Here is a 12995-nt window from a genome sequence, read left to right as displayed (position 1 = left end):
GTACCACTTTCCTGGCTTTTCTAAGTGATTCCCCTTGTATTTCACCAAATGCAGTTTTAATAATTCGCTAGTGGATGTGAGAAAATTTATCTATATTTGTATTAGGCCTATAAAATTCCTGCAACAGTTTATAGACTTCTTTGAAATAGAAACATCTTTGGGTCCCTGTCTTTCACACGTGACAAGTAGCAGAAAAAGCGAAGACAATGGGAAAACGATGACCTTCTTGCAGTTCAAATGCCACCAGAGTCTGTGTGGCTTCCTGTGACAGTTCTGTTAATCTCTCTTTTAGTCTCTTCCTCCACCTCTTACAGGCTTCTGTCTTCAATCTCCTTTCCTTCCTTGCTAGTTCATACTGTAACTGACGATGGGTTTTCTTCTCGACTGGCTTCATTTTTGCTGTTCTTCCAGGAGAAAAATCTATTACCTGCACCGCCGATACAAGTTCATGAATAGGTGAGTACAATTCTCATGCCGGTCCAGTTTATGTTCATTTGGACTCAATAACAAAAATGATGGTTAAAGTCAAGTTGGAAGGAAAAGTTTATTAATTAGCTGTGTTTGTAGGAAAGTTGAAGGGAGTGATTACACACTAGGACATCTGCAAAAACAAATACAGAAGCTACATTTTAAGGCATCTGCCACATGAAAGAGGCAATTCATTTTATCAGTGTTGCCTTTTTTAGAAATAAGGAAATATTTTTCAGTTGATGGAGTCTTTTAAAGAATATGTGTGTTAGTGCAAGCACTGTATCTCTCTTTTCGTGTAGCTCATTAGGGAGTTCCTTGGGGTTAAAATACCACAGTTATGGCTTTTTTTTCATTTCCATGCACCTTGCTTACTTATAATAGTGATGGCATTATTTATTTATTGCTTCCTTTGTGGGGATGCTTAGTACTTTGTTGGTAGATAGGAAGGAAATGAACCAAGTTCATCTCTGGTGTAACGTTATTGAGCCTGAGAGATGAGTATTTTTCAAGAATCTTTGAAGTGCTTTCACTCAATTATTAAATATCTTTAAGGTTATGTTTCATGCCTGTTTTATGCCTGACTTAATAGAATAAAAAACTTCCAATGCTGCAGTTTACATTTTCTTCTTAATACATTGGACAATTAAATGAAAATGTCTCCAAAAAGTCCAAAAAATATACAGGCTTGGAAAAGACCAGATCATATGTTAGCATTTAATGTCACAGTGCTGTTGATGGAGTTTTCAGAAGGGTCTAGCATTTGATTTACTGTCTCACTCTGAGATCAGTGGAAAAACTCCCATGAACCTTTGAGAGAGAAGAATTAGCTTTGAAAAATCTGCATTTTGGAGTAAACAGCTGTATCACTCTGCAGCTAATGTCAGTAGATGAACATCCATGGGAAAATAAATCACATATGATCACTCTGCTGTATAAGCATATTAAAAAGCATTTTGTATATCAAATTCCATCACACTGTGCTGGTGACTTGAAAGTACCAGCATTGGTCTCACATTATCATATTTGCTTCTTTATATTAGTAAGGACCAAATGAGCTCTTTGTGGCATTCAGACATTTTACCTAGTTGGCACAGGCTCATAGATGCACACAGTTCTAAAGCTTGTTGATGCTCCCCACTTTCCATCCTCACCTTACAATAAATACTATAGCGCCTGTTAACTTTGGAATTTGTCTTGATTTTAATTAAGACATGGCTGCTTTGACTAAAGCAATAGATTAAAATGAAGGAGTAGATGAAGATTACAACATTTATGTGTGGTCTATGAAATTTTGCTTTACATTCATTTTCTTATGAGTCAGGATGCGATCTGAAGTCAGTATGGGAAGAGGTGTAATCTTTTTCTGGTATTTTAGTTCCTGAGTGATGACAACACTTGGCTAAATTCAATTTTTATGTTCAGGTCTATAAATAGCTGCTTGAGGTGGAAAAGCTATAACAAAATAGTTGCAGTGGAAAAAAAGAAAACATATTCAGCTTTATTTTCATTTATGTGAAGCTCAGATATACAGCTTCAATAAAAGCACCTATTTCTTCTACTCTTAGTTCAGTGCAGATTACAAATAACTGAAGCCTTGATCCATTTTTTTTTGAGCAAAGCCAAACATTATATTGACATTCGGGCAAAATTTATTTTAAAGAGGACTTTTGTTACAAAGTAAAACCCAGAGCAAGTCGCTTGCAACTTGTCTATCTGACTTGAATTTTCTCTCTGAAAAATTCTAGTGATCCCAAAATTTCAAATAACAAAACTCCCCTCATATATTCTAGAGAAAAGGAGGTGTATTAGGTATCTACACAGTACCTAGAATGCTACCTGCATTGTGCTTAAAAACTAAACTAAGATAGTATCTAGCACTACAATATGCATTAAGCTCTGTCAAAGTTGATCCAGAGATAAAAACCAGTCTTGATTCAAAACATTTTTTTTCCTAACTTCCTCTTCCCTTTGAAAAAATGATTCTATCCCTACCCCACTTCCTATTGAGAAACCAGTTTCTCTGAAATTATTTGAGAAAGCCTTTGTGTGAGTTAAGCACGATATGTATCTTCAGAAAGAGGATACTGGGTAAAGACTAGACCTGGAGAGCAGGGGCAGGATTGAAGTGGAAGAGACTCTGTCTTTGAGACATGATGTGAATTAAGACAATGAATTTTTGTTATGTGAGGCTTACAAGTGTTTTTAAAGAAGGAATTTAAGAAGGATATTATCATCAGATCTTCCACTCTCCTCTTTCATTGTGGCTAACTCTACAGTGCCTCATCACTCCATGCACTCTATTGTTCTTGTGTAGGTTGCTCTGCTTTCCAAATACCATTTCCCTATTTAGCTGAGTATATAAGCTTTTCTATAAGGGAAGGTGAGGCTTGGGTTAGCCTTGAAGAAGCGATAAAACACAGTAGATTTTTAACACTGTGTGTCTGCATTTGTTAGCACCAACACCACTCTTTCAGCCTTCTTTTTTTGAGAGATGCTCCTATATAGAGTATAAAGCCTGCACTGCTGGCTGATGGCACTGTTGGAGTGGCCTGGAGCCAATTTAAGAGTTTGGTCATTCTTCTTTTCCAAGGAGATAACTAGGCTTTTTTTCCATAGGGATGGCTTTGCTGTACCGTATGTTCTGGACCTTGTAGAGAGGCTTTGCAACCTTTTCAGACCTGTTTGCCAGCAGGGAAAGAGCAGGCTCACTGAGCATGCCGAGTAAGCTGAGCCTTGGGAATGGAAAACCAGTCAAATTCTGGATAGTCTCAGTGAGAAGCCAACATGAATAATGCATTGCTTTTAAGTGGGGAAAGCACTGTGCGTGCTGTGCGTGCAGGCACAGTGTGATAAACCTGCAGCACACGTATCTCAAATGTGCACATTGACTGGTGGGATGAGGGGGAAAGGATTGCAGATTAGCAAGGGTGTTAATAGCTTAGAGAATTCAAACGATTTTAGTCAACAAATAAGCACGGAATGGGATTTTAGAAAACCTGCCTGATTCCTCTTCCCTTTTCCATACCCAGAGTCACTAAGCCTGCTGAATATACAGTAATGCAGAGCTTGTGGCCTTTACAGAGGGAAAACCAGAAGCCAAGAGAGAGGGAATCCCCTGGAGAGAACTTACTTGTCCCTTGTCATTCCTATTGGTGTCTGCACAGACTAGCTCAAGGCTGTCAGGCTGGATGCTGCAACTGGAGAGTTACAGTTGGTCAGGCCCTTTACAGCACTGTGATCTGGGTACAAACATTTGCAAACTACCTCCTCCCGCACTTTGAACTGCCGGGCTGGTGCAAGCACTGCCCATGAAGAGTGTATGATTAATTTAGTATGTTTGTCTTATGTTCACATACGCATTCCAGTTCTTCCAAACAGTCCTGATGGTAAATTTGTACCCCCCATGCTATTCCCAGCATGGGAATACACAATTGGTACCAAAACAAGTAGAGCTAATTTGTTTACAATTTTTAAATGTGGCCATGTTTAAAAATTAGCATTAGTTTTCTTATCCAAGATAAAAATACCTGAGGTTGAATATTCCATGAAATATTATGTGTATTTTAAATGAAAATATGTAATAATTTCACGTCACTCCCACACACTCAGCTGCTTGGGTATGGATTGCCCTCCCTCAAAGTGACTGTGTAGAGCTCACAGCATTTGCTGGTCATAGAGTTATTGCACTGACTTCTGTCAAAAGAAAAGAAACAACTACATTTCCAGTCCTTGAGCTTCATCCAGAACTGGACGTAAAGTTCAAAGGATGTAAATTCATGCCCTTTAGCTCCACTCCTGGAAAGATTCATCCACTGACTGAAGTATGTGCATACTCTATAATTCGTAGTCTATGATTTTTGCAGGCAGGGATCACTGATTAGGACTTGAAGGTGTTAGGAACTTCTGAGAGAGTGGAGCTCATTGTGCCAGACATATCTCATCTTTCTTATGTGTTTTGCATTATAACATTTTAGTTTGGATTTGAATTTGGTTTAGATTGTCTTCTCCAATCAGCTCTGATTCTTCCCTTTCCCTTCATTTCAGTGTGCATCTTTGCATGAGTGCACTTGCAGTTAAATCTGCCCTTTCTCCAGCTTGATCTTAGTTTGCTTTCACCTTCTAAATGTAAGAATCTGTGTAGCAGTTGCCTATTAATCTATACACTGAGTATTCTGGTTTCATGGAGGTTGTAGTATTGCAAGACACTACAATTGAACCAAATGAACAAAGTAGCCTATTTTTTATAGCATCAATTGTGAGGTAAGAATCCGTAGGGAGAGCAGTAAAGGGATGCAACTTTCTGGGGTTTAGCTGCCAAAGCTTTCTGTCACAGTCTCTGATGTTCTAATGTTTATATGTCCAAAGTCTAATGTGTCAATTAAGCCTGAAATTTAAACTAACTGAAAAGCTGAGAAATAAAGGTTTAGGGAGTTGCCAAAAGCTTACTTGGCTTAATGAGATTTATAGCAGCATGTACCATCAGCATTGTTTTTCTGTTGAGACAAAATAAGATGCTCCTCTGCTGAAAGCTGGTTATTGATAATCAAGTTCAGCATGTATAATTTGGTCTACCTTGAAAAAGTCAAAAGACATTGCATCTTTTCTAGCTGTAAATATTAAGAGGCCTATTTTGCCAGCATGTGTTCTTTGTAAGTGCTCTGTAATGTAATGAAGAAACACTATCTCAAATGCTCACACTTTTCATGTGCTGCAGGATCGAGAAACAAATAAGCAGGTTTCGAGGATGGTTACCTAGAAAGCCAATGAAACTGGACAAGGAGACACTGCCAGATCTGGAGGAGAATGACTGCTATACTGCTCCATTCAGCCAACAAAGGATCCATCAGTGAGTATTTTGTTATATCTTAATTACAAGATGCAAATTTTCCTTCTGGATTCACCCTGGAAAAAATCAATTTCTTAGTTCATGTCTTAAAGACTAGTGCCTTCAAATTAGTTCTTTGTCACAAAAAGAGAGAGAGAGTCCTGAGAAAGCATAAAGTCTCTCTACATTTCTAATAACTAAAGGTCCAGCTCAAAGCTAAAGGAAATCAATGGAAAAGTTCTTTTTAATTCACTGGAATTTCAATTACATCCCTAAAGTAGTCAAATGGCTAATTCTCTCTCGGGTCAGAATTGCAGTTGTTCTTTGTCACTTAAAGATGTGATTAAAACTTCTTTTTCAGCATTTCTATGTCTTTAGCATAATCAAAATTAGTCCTTCTAACACTGGTGTTCAAAATAAACTGATATTGCATTTCATTCCTAGTTATGACTGTAGAACAAACAGAACTCTAAAGAAAGCAGAGAATGTCGTTTTGTTTGTATTTTTCTGTCTGTTACTTTTATGGAAGCAAAACTGCTTGCAAAATGCCAGTGTTAACACCTACCAGTGACACTTGTCCAAGTGTACCAATGGCACCAGTGTTGCACCAATGCCACTAGAGAAATCGTTTGACTTCTACAAGCATTTATTCACTTGCAAAATGCAAAACAGAAAAAGCCCCATGTGACTTTCATATCCCATGATGAATTTCAGGGCTGTCAAATTTTGGAGAAAGAGGGTGTCTTATGGGTAGATACAGTGTTTGTGATATGGGAAACAATCATTGACTAACTGAGAACAAAATCACAAAGAATAGGCCGCACTGATGAGGCTACTAACAGAAGACAGAGAATGAATTGCAAGCAGCTCAAAGTCTGAAAATCTGAAATATGTTGTTTTATTCAGGGAGAAGCCAAATTGATATAATGCTCTTAAATGCCTCACTTTGAACAATTTTTCAGGGATTGGATTTATTAACTGCAACAGAAATGAATAAAATAGACCTCCTCTGCCATAATGCCCTCCGCCATTATGGGGAGGAGAATGAAGTCCCCATAATCCAAGGGAAAATGGTTAGCAACCTGCTACACCACTTAGACACACACAAGTCTATGGAGCTGGATGGGATCAATCCAAGGGCACTGAGGGAGATGGCGAAGGGCTCACCAAACCACTTTCAATCATCTATCAGCAGCCCTGGCTAACTGGCAAGGTCCTAGATGGCTGGAGGTTAGCAAATGTGATGCTCATCTACAAGAAGGACTGGAAGGAGGATGCGGGGAACTACAGGCCTGTCAGTCTGACCTCGGTGCTGGGGAAAGTTATGGAGCAGATCATCTTAAGTGCTTGAGTCAGGTTCAGACTACAGAGTCTTCCAATACTTAAGCAAAAATTTGTGCCCTGCAATAGGAAGAGTAAGTGCAAATTAGTTCGAGAATAGACAAGTGATAGTAAAAAAATGAAGAAATTGGGATGTCTGGGTTGATATTTTTATTAATAATAATATTAACTATTAACTTCCCTTAAAATTACAGCACATAAGAAAGTTTTTTTTGTGTCTGGAAGGAGAATTGGCATATATGAACCAGAATATTTTTTTCATTCTTCTGTCTTGCTCACGTTTGTGTTGGTAGACTGGCGGGGTGGGGAGTATTAAATACTGTGTTAGTTTCATTAGCATTCCTGCTGTTGTTTGGCACTTCTTTTACATCATTGCAGACTTTGAAGCTCTACTCCCCAGCAGGCCTGACATTTTCTGTTTTGCTTTCTATACAGTCTTCCATTCCTTTTGTGTGGGGACTGATAAAATGCTGGCTGAGCTGCCCTCATTCTCCCAAAAGGTGCTGGCTCTGACAGGATTCTTGTCTGTTGGCTGTGTCTGTCTTATTCTGCTTCACTAAAATCTTGAAGTATAATGACTTGTTCAATATTCATCTAGTGAGTTGCATGCAGGCATTTTAACTGTTCCAAGGATTTCAGAGTATGTTGGTAAGCAGAACATTTCGGGAACATCTTTGGTATGTGCTTTTAATCTTTGATTGTGGAGTACAGTTATCAAATAATTGGAAATATAGCGTTAAAAAGAATGATTTTATTAGTATCAGTTAACAGTCAAGAAGTCTATTATGTTGGGGTGCGCTTTGTACAAATTGTTGCTTCTTCCAAGATATACATAAACATTCTGTTGAAAGACCTCTATATAACGGGCCAGTAGTAAATACACCCACCTATCCCCAAACACGGGGAAAGTATGTTTATCCCAACACGTATTAACTGATGCAGCAGTTACTGTGACTGGCACCTTCATTTGTCTGAGTCACTTGTGCCAGATGAGGGTTTGTTCACTAAGAAAATTATTTCCTTTCACCTCTGCCCACTGCTAAGTGTAGTAACCTTCACAAGGGCAGCACTGATAATTGTCACCTACTCAGAACAGTAATAGAAATGCTCTGAAGTTGATAAAATCCTGCCTCCATATAAGATTAAACTTCAGTTTTTTTTCAGTTTTCGCTGTTGCATTACATAAGCTTTTACTTGTTTTTTAACAAGTAAAAAAGTTACTAATTGAGTATTTTTTTTTTTAACCTGTCAAGGCTTTTATTTAAATTTCTAACCCAGAGCCCCACAATACTGTTTTAGGAATGTGAAGATAAATAGTTACTGAAATTCTTGAGCTGCAGAAATAAAAGTTGCCGTCTACAATAATGTCATGATAATTTAGCTTGCAGTTTGCCAGTGGTAAAAGTCCATGCATTTTCTTATTTGGTGTAGCTGAGGCTTTCCTAGAGTGCTCTTACCATACTGTATTGCCAGGACAATGCAGTTATAATGGAGTCTATATAATTGTCATGGGCAGTTACTTGTGGTGTTCACATTGTTTTCAACAAGTACATCATCCTGTAGGCTAGAATAACAGTGACAGTCTCCTCCCTGCTCTTGGGCTTTTAGATGTGACCCTGCATCCCCTTCCATCACACACTTGGGCCAAAACTGCTTCAGACAGAACACACATAGGACAGAGGGGTGTCCCAGTACCACATCGATGCTCCACTGGCTAACCTCGGTGTTGTTTAAGACTTTTCATCCAACATAGGGCCATTTTTTGAAGAAGGAAAATGTTAGTAGCACGTTGAGTTCTTGAAGTCCTCAGAGAACGGGGAATGAATGCAAGGCTTTCAGACCTTCTGCGCTGTGTTAAGGTGGTAGCTGAAAAATGTCACTAGTGTCTGCTTTTCCTTTTTATCAGATCTTATGCACAGATTTTGAGTTTCAAGTTTATAGTAAAGAAGACTAAATTATCTTGCAAATCTGGAATCCTAAGTGAGAAGAAAAGATGAGTGGGAAGTACATTAAACTGTTCTTTAATAAATAGCCACAGGAGCCTAAAACATATAATCAGTCTTTTAATTACGCTAATGAGGATTTTTCTGGCTATTGTACAAGTATTTCTGGAGAGCAAGATATGTACTTTTGCCAGTTGAGCATATCCAGGATTTCTGTGTTGTCATAAACCAATGCTTATCCAAGACATGCTGAACGATTGGTCATGTAGTAAATCATTCACAAATACAACCATCTTGGAAGTATAAATCTCCATTTACTGAGTTTTCAGATAAGATCTCTGTGTCTTCACTGTAGGTTTTCGCACACACTATAGCTGGAGGTTGCAGAATTCTTCCTTCTCTCGTGGTTTTATGTGCTTTTAATTTTCTAAAATATTATTCTTTAATTATTTATATGAGCTTCTCCATGTTTGATGTTTGTCCAGATATTGTGATATTGCAGTTTGGGTCTAGAATTCCTTATTTCTTCCTTTCTTCATAGCCTCAGACATTTTTACCTCAGCAACGAACAGGCATTTTCTCTTTTTTGATCTAGCCACAGTTTGCACATCCAGGTCTCCAATCTGATACAGATGATGTTTGAAACATGGTATGAGTACAGTCCTCATTTGTGATAGCTGCTTTTAGAAGCATGGAATGACAGATGACTGACAGTACTTACAGTGTGGAGTCTGGGAACGAAAATAGTTAAGACCAAAACCAGCAAGGTCTGATCAGACCTTTTTTCAATAGGATTAATATTTTTGAAATAAAAAAGGCCAGATATGGAGAAAGGCTAGCTTTCAGAAAAAACTAAATTTGTGTTACGAGACACAGCTAACCATCTGCCCTTTCTCCAAAACAGGCAAAGAAGAAAACTGTAAGAATCACATATTTAAGATGTGCCTATAACTTTTGCAGTATGACTTCAGGTTTTCTTTTAAAGGGATTATGGCATACCTTATAGCGTATACCACAAAATTGTCAGTACAAGAGAAGGCCTCAATTAATCTTATTCCCTAAGTAATAGGAAATCTCTTTTTGGAGGAAAGAAGCTCTGCCTGGCTGAGGTAAGCATTTTTTTGGAATTGTGTAGACTACAAAATAGTAATTTTCAGGATAGACTTCTGAGTAGTATCTCTCTTCTGCAGCCACAGCTTGGGAAGGGCTTTATTTACGCCAAAAGATTTCTTCTGAAAATTATCAGTTACAAGAATGCACCGTTCACAATATGTGAAAAATGTTTTCCATCAGACATGATGATAATTATTTTTCTACTACATCTTAGTTATTTTATGTAGTTAGCTGCTAGTCAGCTGGGAATAGTAACAGTAGTAATCAGCTGCAATTTCTTAGATAGCTATATACTAGGTATGAAAATGCTTTTAATTGCTGTTTAGAGATTTCAAACTTTATATCAGGAGCTATTTTCCCCCTTTTTTTTTTCTTCCAAACGTACTAAACTCTGGTTAAATATCAATCTAATATGTAATTGAATAAACCACTTAAAAATAAATATTTATTACTTCAGGAAAATTAGATTAAAAAATTACACAATTAGGAGGACTAGGAGAGTATCTGGATAGTTTAACAAAAATGGCCCTGTATACCAGAGGTTAATGGAGTTGCTCTCATTTGTACTATGTCCCCTTGTGGTACATGAAGATCTTGTCCTGTATCTTTGTCGGATTTCCAAGATATGTGTGTCTCAGGGTGGAGTTACATTTTAAGCTTTCTGTGATGCTCAGATTAGCCCTAATAAATTCCATCCCCACCAAGATGATCTGTGCTCATGTCCCCTGAGCTGCTTCACCCCAAGATCATGGATGGGTCAGGGAGCTGCTACCACTGGAGACAAGGGACAGGCCTGCATGGACACTTGTTTTGAACTAGGATGGTCATTCTTGTGTTTATATTCATCTACAGTATAATAACTACATATTTGCAAATGGCTTTTTATAAGCAGGGAATCACAGTTCTGCAAGATTCCTGCTCTTAAACAAATCTTTGTGCAACCAAACTTGGAAATGCCCTGTAATGGGTTTTTTAAATTCTCTCTGATTCTGGAAGCTTTAATTGCCTGGCAAACTGAATGAAACAGGGCATCCCTGAAAAATACATAAAGCTCATTCTATGTCAGATGAATATTCCTGAGTGAACCAATTTAAATTAAGAAGTGATTTGGGTGGCAGGGTGATTTGGGGGGAAGGGCAGAGGAAGGTGGAGGAGAGATTCAGCACTTTCACGACTCTCTAGTTTACTTTAGCAGTTTTGAGGCTGTGATGTGCCAAATCTGAAACAGACAAAGCCACTAATACCTTCTTCAACCCAGTGGGATCCTGTTTTAAGCACATGATGTGAAAAATCCCTGGTAACCATTAATAAACATTTTCTTTTAGATAATCAAAAAAGTCAGCTGCAGCCTTAAAAGTCACGCAAAATGAAAATAAATAGAAAATGATAATAATACACCCATTTTCAAACAAATAAAATACAGGGATTTGTGGTAATATTCTCACTGGAATACTGCAGGCTCATCTTGTTGCTGCTACTACAGCTGATGATTTTCTTTCTCTGATGTTAAATGAGGTATAAAACCTGCTATTGCCTCAGCCAAAAACAGCTAGCTACTGCCGGTGGTTTATCTGGGAGTGCAGAGGGTTGAGCATTTTTCTTGCACTAAAGAATACATGTTTCATATAGTGATTACTACTTCAGACAACATCTGTGCTTTTGGTTTGTACTGCTTCCAGCAATAGACATTTGCTTGGAACATACCTTTTCGTACGGTGAGTGTCAGACATTGAATGTTTCAGTGCCTGGGAATCCAGTTGAGCAAAGATGCACATTGATATGTGCATGCACACATCCTCACTTTGCAGCTTTGTAACCAGACCATGGGTGTTCAGCTTTCAGCTTGTATATCTTAACAGTACAGCAGAAAATAGCCTTTTCCTGCCTTTTGCTTCTCTAAAATAAATTGAAAAGTAAACCTATTTTGTTTCAAATGAGTGTTAGACAAAGATTCAAGAGCTAAATTTACCCCTAAAGGATTTGTACAACCTGCAAAATTACCAAAGAGAATGTATGAACAGGAATTCATTGGCAGTTTGTTCATGGTTGAATTCGCATTAATTTGAGGGCCTTCTTTAGATGACAGTTAGTTTTGCTGTGCTTTGTTATCCGTGGAAAAATAGTTTGAAATCTCCAGTTCAGAGTCTAATTAAGAAAGCTACAAATATAATTTCAAAGCAATTAACCTTCACTGACTCTTCATGTCGCTTACAGTATGAATGTAAGAGCAGTATTTCCACAATGACATTTTTAAAAGGGACTTTAATTAAGGATCAACTCTGGAACCTTTCCTGCCAGAAGTGCTCTCATTATCTTCATTGGGATTTTCCTTTTGAGTAAGGACAGCTCACACAAATAAGACTTAGAGGTCTAGGCTAATGGTTGTAACTGTTGTGGAACAAATCACTGGCTTTATTATCTACCTATACATTAACTTCACAAGTAATAAAAATAATAGTGTATTAATCCTTACTTATTTTTTATCTTACAAAAGGGGTGACAAAGTGATTGAAACCTTCAACTGAACTGTCTCCTAAATAAAGCCTGAATGCTTACTGAGCCTGAAAACAAGCTGTATTGCTCTTATGAATATTCAAGCCCTTGTGCAGATTGAAATTCTACCAAGGGCAACAGAAACAGAACAGCTTGGGAAACTGTTCCATCTGAAAGCAACAAGGGTTAAAAAGCTCTCTAGAAAGCCTCTGCCTTGTGCAGTTTATAGCTCAGTAACGTCTGATGAATGTTTATCTACACCTAGTTTGGAAATGTCTTCGGCTCTGGCCCCTGTGAACTGAAATTTGAAGGGTGAGATCCTCTATAGACGGAGAAAGTCTTTCTCTTCTGACTTCCTCGTCGGATGCTATAGACCATGAAATAGCCTTGATGGCTATTCTGTGATATGGATTTACTGCCCACATTCAGAAAGAACACAACCTGGAGCACAAAAATTTTGGAGGAAGAAATGCCCATAAAGTGTGGGAGAGAACGATGGTGGTAGAGAGGGACAAGTCCTGCACTGAACTGCATGATTCATACCTGACAAGAGCAACTCCTGTGATTTTGGACATAAATTGAAACCTCCCTGGCATTGTTCTATTTTATGTCAGCCTCCAACTGGGATGTTGTAACACATAGTTACAACTACTTGAGATATTCTCAACCTTTCAATGCCTCCCACTCGTGTTTGCGTATTTTTGTTCCCTCTGTCAGAGCGCCCTACCCCCTTGGTTATGATGATACTGCTCTTTCTGGGGCTACTCTACAGACAATTTCACAGAAATGATCTGAGTATTTCAGTTAAG

At 38.1% G+C, this 12995-nt stretch overlaps 1 protein-coding gene across 1 annotated transcript in view; it reads left to right on the top strand.

The window, feature by feature from the left end:
- Nucleotides 1-12995, top strand: part of ANO4 (anoctamin 4) — a gene marked incomplete at both ends in the record, with an annotated part of 130238 nt that overhangs the window by 64091 nt on the left and 53152 nt on the right. The window contains 2 exons of the mRNA XM_082309716.1: nucleotides 412-456; nucleotides 5186-5317. Of these exons, the coding sequence (XP_082165842.1) occupies nucleotides 412-456; nucleotides 5186-5317 (177 nt within the window). The remainder of the gene's footprint in view (nucleotides 1-411; nucleotides 457-5185; nucleotides 5318-12995) is intronic.

The sequence above is a fragment of the Platalea leucorodia genome (genome assembly GCF_965183815.1).
Source record: "Platalea leucorodia genome assembly, chromosome: 4".
Lineage (NCBI taxonomy): Eukaryota > Metazoa > Chordata > Aves > Pelecaniformes > Threskiornithidae > Platalea > Platalea leucorodia.
This window is presented reverse-complemented; position numbering and strand designations above follow the sequence as displayed.